A 14,127-nucleotide genomic window follows, 5' to 3' on the forward strand; every position below is an offset into this window, starting at 1 on the left:
CGAGATGAGGTGGGGTGAAGGAAGAGAGGGAGGGAGGGGTGAGTGGAACGGCAAATGGCAGGGCGAGGTGAGGTGCAAGGAGAGGAGCGTGTAGGCGATGCGAGAAGAGGGCAGGAAGGAAGGCAGGGAGAAGGAGCAGTGAGAGAGGAGAGGAGAGAGAAGGAGGTGAGGCGAAGCGACGAGGAGAGGGAGGTGAGGGTTACGAGATGAAGAGCGTGGAGGAAGGACAGAGAGCGTGAGGAAGGAGCAGGAGGGGAGGTGAGCGGAAATAGATGACGGGTGAGGGAGCGAGGAGAAAGGGCCGGTGAGGGAAAAAGACGATGCAGGGCCTGAGGAAGGAGAGGAAGGGTTGCACGGGCAAGGGAGAGGAAGGGCCGGTGGAGGGAAAGAGATGAGGGTGAGGAAGAGAGCGAACGGGCGGTGAGGGAAGAGATGAGGGTGGAGCGGTGAAGCGAGAGAAGGGCGGTGAGGGAAAGACGCATGACAGGTGAGGCGAAGGAGAGGGAGCCGTGAGGGAAAAGAGATGAGGGTGAGGGAAAGAGAGAAGCGGCACGGTGAGGGAAAGAGATGAGGTGACGGGAAGGAGAGGAAGGCGAGGTGAGGGAAAGGAAGGCAGCGTGAGGGGAAGGAGAGCGAGGGTGACGACAAGGAGAGGAGGGGAGGTAGGAAAAGAGATGAGGGGGTGAGGAAGGAAGAAGGGCGGTGAGCGGAAAGAGATGAGGGTGCAGGGAAAGGAGCAGGAAGGCCGCACGTGAGGCGAAAGAATGGAGGTGAGCGGAAGGAGCAGGCAGGGTGAGCCGGAAAGCCAGATGAGAGGTGCAGGAAGGAGCAGAAGGGCGGTGAGGAAAGAGATGACGCGGTGAGGAAGGCAGCAGGGAAGGGCGACTTTCGAGGGGAAAGAATGAGGGTGCACGCGAAGGAGGAGAGGGTGAGGGCGGAAAAAGATGAGGGTGACGGGAAGGAGAGGAAGGGCGGTGAGGGAAAAGATCTGAGGGCTGACGCGGAAGGAGAGGAAGGCGTCCTCCATGGTGCCTTTTGAGGGAAAGCAGATGAGGCGTGACAGGGACAGGAGAGGAAAGGGCGCGCTTGAGCGAAAAGAGATGAGGTGCAGGGCAAGGAGAGCGAGGCGTGAGGGAAAGAGATGAGGGTGGAGGCGAACGCGAAAGGAAAGGGCGGTGAGGCGCAAAGAGCATGCAGGGTGAGGGAAGGAAGAGGAAGGCGTGAGGGAAAGAGATGAGGCGTGAGGGCAAGGAGAGGAGGGTGAGCGGAAAGAGATGAGGGCTGATGGGAAAGGAGCAGAGGCGGTGAGGGAAAGAGCATGCCAGCGGTAGGGAAGGAGAGGAGGGTGAGGGCAAAGAGGATGAGGGTGAGGCAAGCGAGCAGTTAAGGGCGGTGCAGGCGAAAGAGATGGAGGTGAGGGAAGCGAGAGGAAGGGCGCGTGATGGAAGAGATGAGGTGCAGGCAAGGCAGAGGCAGCGGTGAGCAGGAAAGAGATGAGGGCTGAGGAAGGCACGAGGCAAGCGGCGGTAGGGGAAAGAGAATGAGGAGTGATGCGGAAGGCAGAGGAAGGGCGGCTGAGGGAAAGAGTATCAGGCGTGAGCGGAAGTGAGAGGAAGAGCGCGGTGACGGGAAAGAGCGTGAGGAAGCGCAGAGGAAGGGCGGTGACCGGAAAGAGCATGCAGCGGTGAGGGAAGCGCAGAGGCAGGGTGAGCGCGAAAGAGATGAGGGTGAGGAACGGGAGAGGAAGGGCGCGTGGAGCGCCCAAGAGATGAGGCGCTGAGGGAAGGAGAGGAAGGGCGGTGAGGGGCGAAAGAGATAGAGGGTGGGGAAGGCAGAGGAGGGTGAGGAAAAGAGGCATGGAGGGGTGAGGGAAGGACGAGGAAGCGGCGGTGAGGAAAGAGATGAGGCCTGTGAGGGCAAGGAGCCAGGCAGGGTGCAGGGAAAGAGATGAGGGTGCAGGCGAAGGAGAGAAAGGCGCGGGATGGATGCGGAAAAGATGGAGGCGTGAGGGGGGTGAGGCGAAGAGCAGACAGAGCTGCGGTGAGGGAAAGCAGATGAGGCGTGCAGCGAAACAGCGAGAGGAGCGCCTGAGGGAAAGAGTATGAGGGTGAGAGAACGGAGAGAAGGCGCGGTTGAGGCGAAAGAGATGAGGGTGAGGAGCGAGAGGAAGCGGCCGGTGAGGCGAAAGAGATGAGGGTGAGGAAGGAGAGGCGGTGCGGCCGGCGCCCGCGCAAGGGCGTGAGGCGAAAAGAGATGAGGTGCAGGGAAAGGCAAGAGGGTGGAGGGAAAAGAGATGAGGCGCTGAGGAAGGAGAGGAGAAGGCGCGTAGGGAAAGAGATGAGGTGAGGCGGAAGGAGCAAGGCAAGGCCGGCGGTGAGGAAAGAGATGCAGTCGCTGAGGAAGGCAGCAGGCGAAGGCGACGCGTGAGGGCAAAGAGATGAGGGAGGAAGCGAAGGAGGTGAGGGAAAGAGATGGAGGGGCTGAGGCAAGGAGAGGAAGCGGCGGTGAGGGAAAGAGTATGAGGTGAGGGAAGGAGAGAAGGGAGCGTGGAGGAGAAGGAAGAGGAGGGCTGACGGGAAGGAGAGGCAGGGTGAGGCAAGGCAGCAGGCAGCGGGACGGGACTGAGCGGAAAGAGATGAGGGGTGAGCGTAAGAGAGAAGCGATCTCCTAATTTAAACGGGGCGCAACGATTGAAACGGGGGAGTTTTCCCAAACGGGGCGCGCGCGCCCCGTTTGCGCAACGTAGGGAGAACCCTGCTGCGGATATCGGGATACCGCTAATTTCGACCCCTGCTGTTAACAAAGAACTGAACTGCTTTTGCTATTAGAGCCCCCTCCCTCCTTCTTCCTCCCCCCACCACCACCACTATGCTCGCGCTTGACGCATATCCATGATAACGTTAATATTGCGAAGTCATTAAAGTTAATCAGCTATATCTTTATTACTGTACTACCGGTATAGCAAAGATCAACGCGGTGGCGGGAGGGCGCACTTGATTCGGTTGCCAGTGAGTTTATCAGAAGAATACCCGGCTACAGTACACATCAGTTGAGCGCTGTCACTCTGCGGCGCTTGTTTCACTTAGTGCCACAGACCCCGAATCACACAGCCACCGCCAATGCCTGAGTAGTTTATTCAGGTTTACAGTTTAAAACTACTGCATCAATTGGTTGAACTTTTAAACAAAACTAAGCCATTTCCTGGCAATCATTCACTTGGTATTTTTGAAGTCAATGTAGTAATAGTTGGAATAAAAATTGATTTCTGCACACTGTTTCATCTGTAGTCTACTAATGTTTATAGAAGCTACACAAAAAGTCTTACAATAATTGGTATACTCCCATGTTGCGCTTTAATACTTTATTTATGGAAATCGTTCAATTGTGTCTGTGCTATAAATTTATCATGGAATATATATATATAGCTAATTAATCCTTTCATCATTTCAGATAGAAGATGAACCTTTAAAATTTGTAAAACTAAATGATGATGGAAATTTTGGATTTCCATCTTCTGCGACACCATCCTCCATCAAAATGAGTGGTAGTGTATCAGCTGACTTGGGTGAAGACAATGTGGATAATGAACCAGACACAAGAAAACTAGTAGAAGCGATGAACAGAAAGAAAAAGAAATCGGGTGGTTTCCAATCAATGGGTATATACATTTTTTTATGAATTGCTAAACAAGACATCTTAACATCCGTTCAGATGGTAGACTCGCATATATATGTGTATCTTGGTATCTGTCCTTCTATCAGCCTGCGTGTTTGCCTGTCTGACTACCTATATCAAACAGCTATACTTACAATACCTATTCGGGTTGCTATATACGTATACCAACAAAGTTTATTTTTCTATTACTACACAAATATTTTATTCCTAAATAATTATTAGGAGTGTCAGACCTTCATGTAATCATGTATGTAATAGCAAATGAAATCAAGTATAACAATTTTATTTTGAAGCATATTATAAAGTCTTTAGGTACCTGATAGTTGTACACACCATTGCGAGTGTGTACTTTTATTGGTGTGTTATTCACTAAAAACTATTATATCTAGGTCTAAGCCATCCAGTTTTCAAAGGTGTAATAAGGAAAGGCTACAAAGTGCCAACCCCAATTCAAAGAAAGGTAATATGAAAAGATAACTTTTAAGTTGGAACCAAGGTTTTTCCATTATAGCTGCGTTCACACGTATACACGGCTTAGCTGGTACCGTACTTAGTTGGTGCTAAGGCCGGTTAAAATGCGTTCACACGAGATTCGAGGCTTAGCTAGCGCGGTATAATATAGACTGGTACCCGGTCGACAGTTCCACACGCTACCCTAACGTCGTGCAGCGAACGGGTAGCAGTCTAGGTTCAATCAATCAATACGCGGCCAGCGTGGTGCCGAATATACGGGGCTTAGTTGGCGCGGAATATGATTCCGCGCTTAGCAAGCCGGAGCATTCACGGCTAAGCAAGCCGTGGCTAAGCAAGCCACGTATATTTTAGCGTGTGAATGCAACTTCCTCCTCGTGTGAACGCAGCTTATGCTTGCATTTTGAATTTACTACAAAATAGATAGTTTGTAAAATTGTGTATTTATATCATGATTTATTCAAAAAATTCAATAATAAATTTTTGACAGTTAAACATTTTTATTTTAAAAGGTACCACAAAATGCCAAACCGTGTGAATAAATAGTACAGCAAATGTTTCTTTTTTCTTGTTACTAGTTTAGCAGATGATATTAATGATAAGTTGCTTATTTTTGCAAAATTTTCTAGTTTATCTGTATTGAATTTGAACTGGTTTGCAGTGCATGCCTGTAATCATGGAGGGTAAGGATGTTGTTGCTATGGCACGAACTGGCAGTGGGAAGACCGCAGCCTTCCTCATACCAATGTATGAGAAGCTGAAGGTGCACAATGCACAGGCAGGGATGAGGGGAATCGTACTGTCGCCAACCAGGGAATTGGCTTTACAGACCTTGAAGTTTACAAAAGAGGCAAGTGTGTATGTTTAAGTAAAACGAATGTCACATCTTTCTTATACTCGTGCAAACGTGGGATGGTACGCCATGCACTTGTAACTTTAAATTTAAAGAAGAATTTAATGGCACCACTTTGGCCCACATTTAACAGTTATATTAAATTGATTCACTACATAGTGATGAGAATAATGATATGTCCTAGCTAAGAGCTTGAACAATTGTGAATGTATGTTGTTTCGCTGAGCGAAAAGTTTTGTTGTTGTTTTGTTTAATCGGATTTAAAATCTTATTGTGGGAGATCTTTTTAAGAGCGATGGTATATTTGTTTATTAGAATAGCAGAAAAGCCGGATATTTATAGGTTTGGCTGCGGTGAAGTATTTAAGATTTATAGCAGGTTTAAACGGCGATTAGGTTAGTGGTTGTTTGTTTGACAACACCATTGCGCTACATCTCGGGCGGCAAATACGACTCGACCACGTGTATGTTCGAAGCCATTTGATGCACTGGCTCTACTTGCGCTTTGTGTCTGTCAGCGTCAAGTCACTGTGAATGAGCTCTTCAGTTTTTCCCCAAATTTTACTGTTGTGTGCTGTGTGAAGGGGACACCAGTAAGCCTAGCATTGCGGCAGTAAACTGCTTAGTTCCGGCCAAAGAAGTGTTTTTATTTAGATAATGAGAACTTATTGATAAGTGTGTAAAGGGATATGTTAAATTTTGGTCATTCATGTAAACACGTGTGTGAGAATGTATACTTATAATATAAGTGCTATGTCAGTGACATTGCCATAGGATTTGTTGCCGCTTGGTACAGAGTATAAGGTGATTTAGATTTATGCTTGGTGTACACTGTACAACTACAAGCAGTATGTGTACAAAGATAGAATATGCATTAGGAGATACAGTGTAGTGAAATATGCGTTTAGTTAGAATTTACGATAGGAATAGTGATTCCATATCAGAGTCAATGTTTAAAGTTTAGGATTTGTTTATTGAGATAGACTTGCAAGGTATATTAGGCAAGTATGCTATGTTACACAAGCACAGAAAGAAGGACACAAAGGAAACTTTAATTGTGCAATAATTATTGATTTATGGTATTTTGTATGTATATAATTTTTATTACAGATTGAATTATCGGTCTTCACTGTCTTCAATACATCACAAATGGAAGCAAATAAAGACATTTGAAGCAATTAATCCAATTTTGAGCTTGAACTTTGTTAATTTTTGTGGTCAGCGCGCCATATGTATCTATTATATTTTTCAGCTTGGGAAATATACCTCTTTGAAAATTGCTTGTATCCTTGGTGGCGACAGGTGAGTTAATTTTGGTTGCCATTGGTAACCTATTATATGTTATTTATTTTTAATGCAATAGAAATCTTGTGATACACACACACATATTATATAAGTAAACTTAATTGTATTCTTAGTTGTGGTTATGTTTTTATCATCAGGTTGAAAATGGCATATAACTACTGTAGCATACATAATGTCTCTGCTTACACATTTGGCAACTGGCTAGCTAAAGGTGACATCTATCTAAAATTTTGCAAATCAATTTTTTATGCAGCATGGACAATCAGTTTGCTGCTATTCATGCCAATCCAGACATGTAAGTAGAAAAGTTCTTCATGTGTGTAGTGGGTAGAGCTGACATATACTGATAATGTCAGGGTACATAGCATCATTTGTTATTGATACTCCTGATAACATGATCTTCTCTTAACAATGAACTCTGATATAGAAAACCAGACTGTACATCAAGGAGCACCTTTGAAGTGCATGTAACATTGTGCATGCGTATAAGTGAAAGCGAGTTGCAATGCGGTTTGCTCTGCGAATGATGTCACCGCTTTCAAATTATTGAAACTTTCGTTTGATAACTTGCAGTATGATTGCAACTCCCGGAAGATTTCTGCACGTTCTCATGGAGATGGATCTCAAGCTGGGTGCGGTGGAATATATCGTATTTGATGAGGCTGATAGGTGTGTTACGTAGCCACAGCTGGGGTGCAAGGATCACACTCAATCGTGCTTGCTCAGTGCCTTTAAAGTGTAATTGTATAGTTTAGTGTTGGTGATCACTGGGAAATATAAATATGGACACGCACTGCGCTTACTTCGACATGCGTCAATTTGGTCGTATTTTTGTCTGCACGAATTTGATACGGGGAAAGTGAGTTTACTCATTCACCATCTATTCATCTAATGAGGTGTCTGCAGATTTTTTGAAAGCCATGCACGCGGGTCTGTAGCAGTAGGACCGCGATTCATGTGTAGCACCAGCTTAGCTGCATGATGCGAGAATGATTTCTAGACGGTTGGGAAGTTGGCGCGGCCATTTAATTTTCCACCGTTGCCATGGTTACATCTAGCCATCTAATCTTGCAGACTTTTTGAGATGGGTTTCGCGGAGCAGCTGAGAGAGATCCTGAGCCGGCTTCCGGAGTCTCGGCAGACGCTGCTCTTCTCGGCGACGCTGCCCCGTCTGCTGGCGGATTTTGCGCGCGCAGGCCTCAGCGATCCTGTGCTCATTCGCCTCGATGTCGACACAAAACTTAGCGAACAGTTAAAGGTGTGCGCACTTGTTCATAACGTTTCAGACGCATGTGGATTTGCATCGTTTTCGTTAGTGAAATCGGATGAATCACCAATGAAGAGTAAATATGTCACGGGGTCGTGTACCGGCCATTCACGGAGTCTCGTGCACATTACTTTGTTGAAAAGCTTCTAATTAGAAAGCCACTGATACGTGTACCATTTTTGTGATTGGTCAGCTGGCATTCCTGCAGTGCAGAGAGGAGGATAAGACTGCTGTGTTGCTGCACCTTCTTAAGAACGTTCTACAGCCCTCGGAACAGACTGTCATATTCGTTGCGACAAAGCACCACGTGGAGTACCTGAAGGAGGTAAGGCACCCAGCGTCAAAATGACAGTATCAATCCTACAATGCCCGTAGATAGGGAATTACAACAGTCAGCTTACTCTATTGCTATGAGTTTTAGCACTCAGTAGAACTTCATAAGAATGCCCGACTCCTGATCAAAGGGCAAAAGACACATTTAAGTTTCTCACTTTCAGAAATTGCTCTAACTTTCCAATGCCACAGTTACTCTCCCTATTATCCCTACTACCTTTAAACGCTCTACCCCTTCTTCCTATGCCATATAGACATAGTGTACATCTAGATCTGCAGCTCCTAACGCTTACTTCTCCTTCTCTTCCCACACCGCAGTTACTTTCTCCGGCCGGCATCGAGTGTTCCTAGGTGCTCCCCCTTCCCTCTGTCTCTCGTCCTGTAAGACAGTTACTCTCTCAGGCCGGCATCGAGTGTTCCTAGGAGCTCCTCCTTACCTCTGTCTCTCTTCCTGCATCACAGTTACTCTCTCAGGCCGGCATCGAGTGTTCCTAGGTGCTCCCCCTTCCCTCTGTCTCTCTTCCTGCATCACAGTTACTCTCTCAGGCCGGCATCGAGTGTTCCTAGGAGCTCCCACTTACCTCTCTCTCTCTCTTCCGGCACCGCAGTTACTCTCTCAGGCCGGCATCGAGTGTTCCTAGGTGCTCCCCCTTCCCTCTGTCTCTCTTCCTGCATCACAGTTACTCACTCAGGCCGGCATCGAGTGTTCCTAGGTGCTCCCCCTTCCCTCTGTCTCTCTTCCTGCATCACAGTTACTCTCTCAGGCCGGCATCGAGTGTTCCTAGGTGCTGCCCCTTCGCCTCTGTCTCGCGTCCTGTAGCAACAGATTACTCACTCAGGCGCCGGCATCGAGTTGCTTTCATAGTGGCGGCCCCCGCTTACGCTCTCTGCTCTCTTCTAGCATCAGCAGTTCCTCTCTCAGAGCCGGCCATCGAGTGTTCCTAGTGGGCTCCGCCCTTCTGCCTGCTGTTCTCTCGTCCGTACAACAGTATACTGACACTCAGGCCGGGAATCGAGTGCTCCTAAGGTGCTCCAGCCCTTCCGCTCTGTCTCTGCTTCCTCGCATCACAGTTACTCTCTCAGCCGGCATCGAGTGTCTAGCGTCTTCCCGCGCTTGACCCTCTGTCTCTCCGTCCTGTACAACAGTTAACCCTCAGGCTGGCATTGAGTGTTCTAGGTGCCCCCGCTTACCTCTCACTGCTCTCTTCAATCATCAGTTACTCTCTGCAAGGCCGGCATCAGAGTTGTCTCCTAGGTGCTCCCCCTTCCCCTGACTGTCTCTGCGTGCCTGTGAGCAAGCAGTCTTACTCTCTCAGGCTTGGCTATCGAGTGTTCCAGGTGCTCCCCCTTACCTGCTCTCTCTCTTCCTAGCATCACAGTTACTCTCTCAGGCCGGCACGAGTGCCTATGGTGGCTGCCCGGCCTTCTCTCGTCTGCTCGTCCTTTGTAAACAGTACTCACTCAGGCCGGCATCGAGTGTTTCTAGAGCTTCGGCGCCCTTCCCTCTGTACATCATCGTCCTGTGGCAACAGTTACTCTCTACTAGGCCAGGCAAATCGAGTGTTTCTAGGACTCCCGCCTTACTCTGTCTCTCTCTATGCATCAACAAGCTTACTCTCTCAGGGCAGCATACGATGTGTTCCTATGCCTTGCTCCTACCTCGTTATCGTATCCTGTACGACAACCGTTACTCGTCTGCAGGCGCCGGCATCGAGTGCGGCGTACAGTGTACAGACGTCTGCGCCTTACCTCTCTCTCTGCTCATCTCTCCGTTTCGCGCAGTTAGCCTCTCAAGGCGGCGGCATCCGAGTGTTCCTAGTGTCCGCCCTTCCTCTGTTTCTCTATGCCTTACGACAGTTTACTTCTCACAGGCCAGGCATCGAGTGTTCCTGAGGTGCTCCCCTTCGCCCTGTCTCTGCATCCATGTACGATCGAGTTACTTACTCTCAGGCCGGCCATGCGGAGGTGTTCATAGGTGGGGCTAGCGCGACCTTCGCGGCGTCTGTCTTCCATGCACAGCAGTTACTCACGGTGCAGGCGGGCATGCGGAGTGCTCCTAGACAGGCTCTGCACCTTACCTGCTGTCCTCGTCCTTAAGACATGTCTACTCGTCTCAGGGCCGGCATCTGATGTGTCTCTAGGTTGCTCCCCTTACCCTCTGTCTCTCTTCCTTGCATCACAGTTACTGCTCTACAGGCGCGGCATCGAGTGTTGGCCTAGGTGCTGCCCCCTTACCGTCTGTTCTCTCGTCTGTAAGAACAGTTACTTCTGCTCTCAGGCCGGCATTCGAGTGTTCGCTGAGGTGCTCCGGGCCCTTACCTCTGTCTCTCTCACTTGGCATGCACAGTTACTCTCTGGTCAGGGCCGGCATCGAGTGTCCGTAGGTGCCTCCAGCCTTCCCTCTGTCATCTCTTCCTGCATCAGCAGTTCCTGGCACTCAGCAGTTACTTTTCTCAGAGCCGGCTATCGAGTGTTGCCTAGGCAGCTCTCCGCATTAGCCTCTCTCCTCTCTCTCTGACAGGCCGGCAATCGAGTGGCGCGTAGTGTACAGCTCTCTCTTACCTCTTGGCTCTTCGCATCCAAGTTACTCTCTCAGGCCGGCATTGAGTGTTGCCTAGTGAGTCCGCGCCTTCCGCTGCGTCTACTTCCTGTACGACAGTTTATCTCTCAGGCCGGCATCGAGTGTTGCTCTAGGTGCCCCAGCCTTCCTGCTGTCTGCTCGTCCTGTCAGACAGTTACTCTCTCAGGCGCGCAATTGGAGATGTTCCTAGGTGCTCCCCCTTGGCCTCTGTCTCTCTACTGGCATCACAGTTACTCTTCTCAGGCCGGATCCTGAGTGTTCCTAGGTGCTGCCCCCTTCCGCTACTGGTCTCTCTTCCTAGCATCAGCAGTTACGTCCACTCAGGCCGGGCTAATGCCGAGTGTTTTCTGAGGTGCTGGCGCCGGCGCTTACTGGTCTGTCTCTGCTACCCTGCATCAGCAGTTACTCTCTCAGGCGCGGCATCGAGTGGCGCTAAGAGCTCCCATTAGCCTACGGTCTGGCTACTCATTACGCGACACAAGGCCAGGATTACTGCTCTCAGAGCCGGCGAATGGCGAGTGTCGCCTAGGTGCATCGTCGGGCTTACTCTGTGCATCTCTCCTAGCATCACCAGTTACTCTCTAGGCGGCATCGAAGTTTCTCTAGGTGCTCCACTCTTAGCCTCTATTCTCCTCCTGTAGGGCGACAGTTACATCTCTCCCAGAGCCGCATCGAGGTGTGTCCTAGGTGCTCCCCCGTTACGCCCTCTGTCTCTCTTCCTGCTCAGCAGTTTAACTCTCTCAGGCTCGGCATCCGAGTGTTCTAGGCCTCCCCAGCCTTCCTCTTCTCCTGTACGACAGTTACTCTCTCAAGGCCGGCATCGAGTGGGCGTAGGTGTACAGGCTCGTCGACCTTCCCTGCATCTACTTGCATGGCCACGCGCAGTACCTCTGGCTCAGGCGGCGGCTATCGAGTGTTGCGCTAGGGCTCCCCCTTCCCTCTGTCTGCTACTGAGCATCAAGCAGTTACTTCTCTCGATAGGCTCGGCGATCCGAGTGTCTCCTATGTGCTCCCGCTTCCCTCTGTCTCTCGTGCCTGTAACGGACAGTTAAGCATCTCTCAGCGGCCGGCGGCATCAGTGTTCGCTAAGTGCTCCCAAGCGCTTCCCTCTCTCTTCCTGGGGCATCTACCAGTTACTCTCTCAGTGGCGCGGCATCCGATTAGTTGTTCCTGGGGGGCTCCCCCTTCGCCTCTTCTCTCTCCATCCAACGAGTTATCTCTCAGGCGCGGCATCTGAGTGCGCCTGATGGTGCTCCCCCTATCCTCATCTCTCTGCACCGGCAGTTTACTCTCTCAGGCAAGCGGCAATCTGAGTGTTCACTCGGTGCTCGCGGCCTTACGCGTCGTCCTCTCCTAGGCATCACAGTTACTCATCAGGCGCGGCATGCGAGTGTTTGTCTAGTGCTGCCCCCATTACCTCTCTCTCCTGCATCACAGTTACTCACTCAGGCCGCATTCATTGTTCGACTAGAGGCTCCACTTACGCATCTCTCTCTCTGCTTGCCGGCACCGCAGTTACTCTCTGCATCCAGCCGGCATCGAGTGTTCCTGAGGTGCTCCCGCCTTAGCCCCTCATTGCCCTGCATCGGCAGTTAACTCCTCAGGCCGCATGCGAGTGTTCTTAGGTGCTCGCCCCTTACCTCTGTCTCTCATTCCTGCAATCAGCAGTTACTCTTCAGGCCAGCATCTGAGTGTTCTAGGAGCCTCACTCCCTTGCGGCTTTCCCTCTGTCTCTCTTCTGCATCACAGGTTACTCTCTCAGTAGCGCGGCAATGCGAGTGTTCCTAGCGAGCTCTCCTTACCTCTCCTCTCTCTCTCTCTTCGCGGCAGTTACCCTCGCAGGGCCGCATCGAGTGCGCGTACGTGACAGATCTGCTCTGGACCTCTCTCTTCGGCACACGCAGTTACTCTGCTACAGGCCGGCATTCGAGTGTTCCTGAAGGTCTTCGCACCTTACCTACTGTGTCATCTCCTGCATCACAGTATTACCCTCAGGCCGGCATGGCGAGTGTTCCTAGGAGCTCTCTTAGGCCTCTCTCTCTCTCTCCTGCTTCTCAGACAGTGTAGCCTTCTCTTCAGGACCGCGCATCTGGAGTGCGCGTACGTGTTACAGGCTCTCTCTTTACTCCCTCTATCCTGCAGCGCGCAGTTACTGCTCTCAGCAGCCGCATCGAGTGTTCGCTAGTGTGCTGCCCCTTACTTCTGTCTCTGCTTGGCGCTGCATCAACAGGTTACTGCTCTCAGCGCCGGCATCGACGTGTTCCTAAGGTGCTCCTCCTTACGCTGCTGTGCTCTGCTTCTGGCATCACAGTTACTCTCTCAGGCCGGCATCGGAGGTGTCCTAGGTGGCTCCCCCTTCCCTCCTGTCGTCTCTTCCTGGCATCACAGTTCTCGCAGTCAGGCGCGGCATGCGAGTGTAATCGCATAGGAGCTTGCTGGCTTACGCTCAGAATGCTGCATCTTCTCTCTGCTCATATACGCGGGGGTTGGCTAGTACCCATCTACTGCGTCATCTTAGGCTCTGGCATGCAGTAGAATGCGCAAGTAACGTGTAAGCACATCATTTCTGTCTAGGCGCTAGCATACATTCTTACAATAAGGCAGCCGGGGGCAAGTATAACGCATCTCAGAGCACAGCTATGGCAGAGTGGGCGGACGTAGGCTGTACAGTCTCTACCCTAGTGATCAAGCTCTCATCTGACTCATATCTACTTACGCCAGAGGCAGTTACTATTCTGGCAGGCCGGCTATCCGAGATGCGGCGTGACTATAGTAAGCAGCTTCGTCTTTTTACCAGAAGGCTATATTCTCTCTGCTGAACGTCCTAGGGGCTAGTATTCTCTACTCATGGCCAGGACGATTCCGAGTGCGCAAGTACATACGTAGGCAGCTTGCGGTCAGCCTTACCCTGTCTGCATGAACTTGACTAGCACGCAAGGGCAGATTAACTTCTGGCCTGTGCAGGGCGGCATGGGCGCTGAAAAAGAGGAGAGTGGCGGGCTAGTACGTGTAGCACTTCTATTCCTCTATACCTAAGCCGTGCTACTGCTTAGGGCTCCGACGATCTCCTACGTTCCGCTAGTTACTGCATCATAACTAGGCCGGGCATGCGAGTGCCGGCGTAGAGCGTGGTAGGCAGGCATGCGGCGATCATTACAGTACCAGGGCGAAGATGCAGCATAGCGAAGTTGTGCGAGGAAGGTGTGCGGGTGATTGCTGGTGACGGACGTGGCGGCGGCAGGCATCTGACATCCCGCATGCTCGACAGACGTCGCAAACTTACAGACTTTCGGCGGGCAAGGCGAAGGCCTGTTTGTGCACGAGTAAGGTGAGTAGGGTATAGCGCGCGGTCAGCACAGAGTAGGTGAGTAGGGTATACCACGGTCAGAACTACAGAGTCAACGGTGAGTAGGGGTATACCCGGTCAGGCACAGAGTAGGTGAGTAGGGGTAACCCGGATCCGGCACAGAGTAGGGAGTAGGGTTACAGCCCCAGGTGCAGGTCACAGATGATGTGGCGGCAGGGAAGACTGCTCATGCGGCGTGTCGCGTCGGCCGCGGTACTCGTCGACGATCCGCGCCCTCGATGAAACGCTTGTTATTATAGTGCTAGATACACGTGTAATTACGTAGCTGGTTCGGCA

General features: G+C 50.8%; 1 protein-coding gene across 1 annotated transcript in view; it reads left to right on the top strand.

Annotated features, from left to right (window-relative positions):
* LOC106805125 (ATP-dependent RNA helicase DDX54-like) overlaps nucleotides 1–14,127 on the top strand; it is a 37,419-nt gene that overhangs the window by 17,977 nt on the left and 5,315 nt on the right. Inside the window, exons 2-12 of the mRNA XM_014806606.1 lie at nucleotides 3,451–3,658; nucleotides 4,065–4,135; nucleotides 4,808–4,996; nucleotides 6,251–6,300; nucleotides 6,557–6,598; nucleotides 6,877–6,972; nucleotides 7,378–7,561; nucleotides 7,764–7,895; nucleotides 11,285–11,368; nucleotides 13,770–13,801; nucleotides 13,913–13,923. Of these exons, the coding sequence (XP_014662092.1) occupies nucleotides 3,451–3,658; nucleotides 4,065–4,135; nucleotides 4,808–4,996; nucleotides 6,251–6,300; nucleotides 6,557–6,598; nucleotides 6,877–6,972; nucleotides 7,378–7,561; nucleotides 7,764–7,895; nucleotides 11,285–11,368; nucleotides 13,770–13,801; nucleotides 13,913–13,923 (1,099 nt within the window). The remainder of the gene's footprint in view (nucleotides 1–3,450; nucleotides 3,659–4,064; nucleotides 4,136–4,807; nucleotides 4,997–6,250; nucleotides 6,301–6,556; nucleotides 6,599–6,876; nucleotides 6,973–7,377; nucleotides 7,562–7,763; nucleotides 7,896–11,284; nucleotides 11,369–13,769; nucleotides 13,802–13,912; nucleotides 13,924–14,127) is intronic.

This window comes from Priapulus caudatus, unplaced genomic scaffold, assembly GCF_000485595.1.
Source record: "Priapulus caudatus unplaced genomic scaffold, Priapulus_caudatus-5.0.1 Scaffold101, whole genome shotgun sequence".
Lineage (NCBI taxonomy): Eukaryota > Metazoa > Priapulida > Priapulimorpha > Priapulimorphida > Priapulidae > Priapulus > Priapulus caudatus.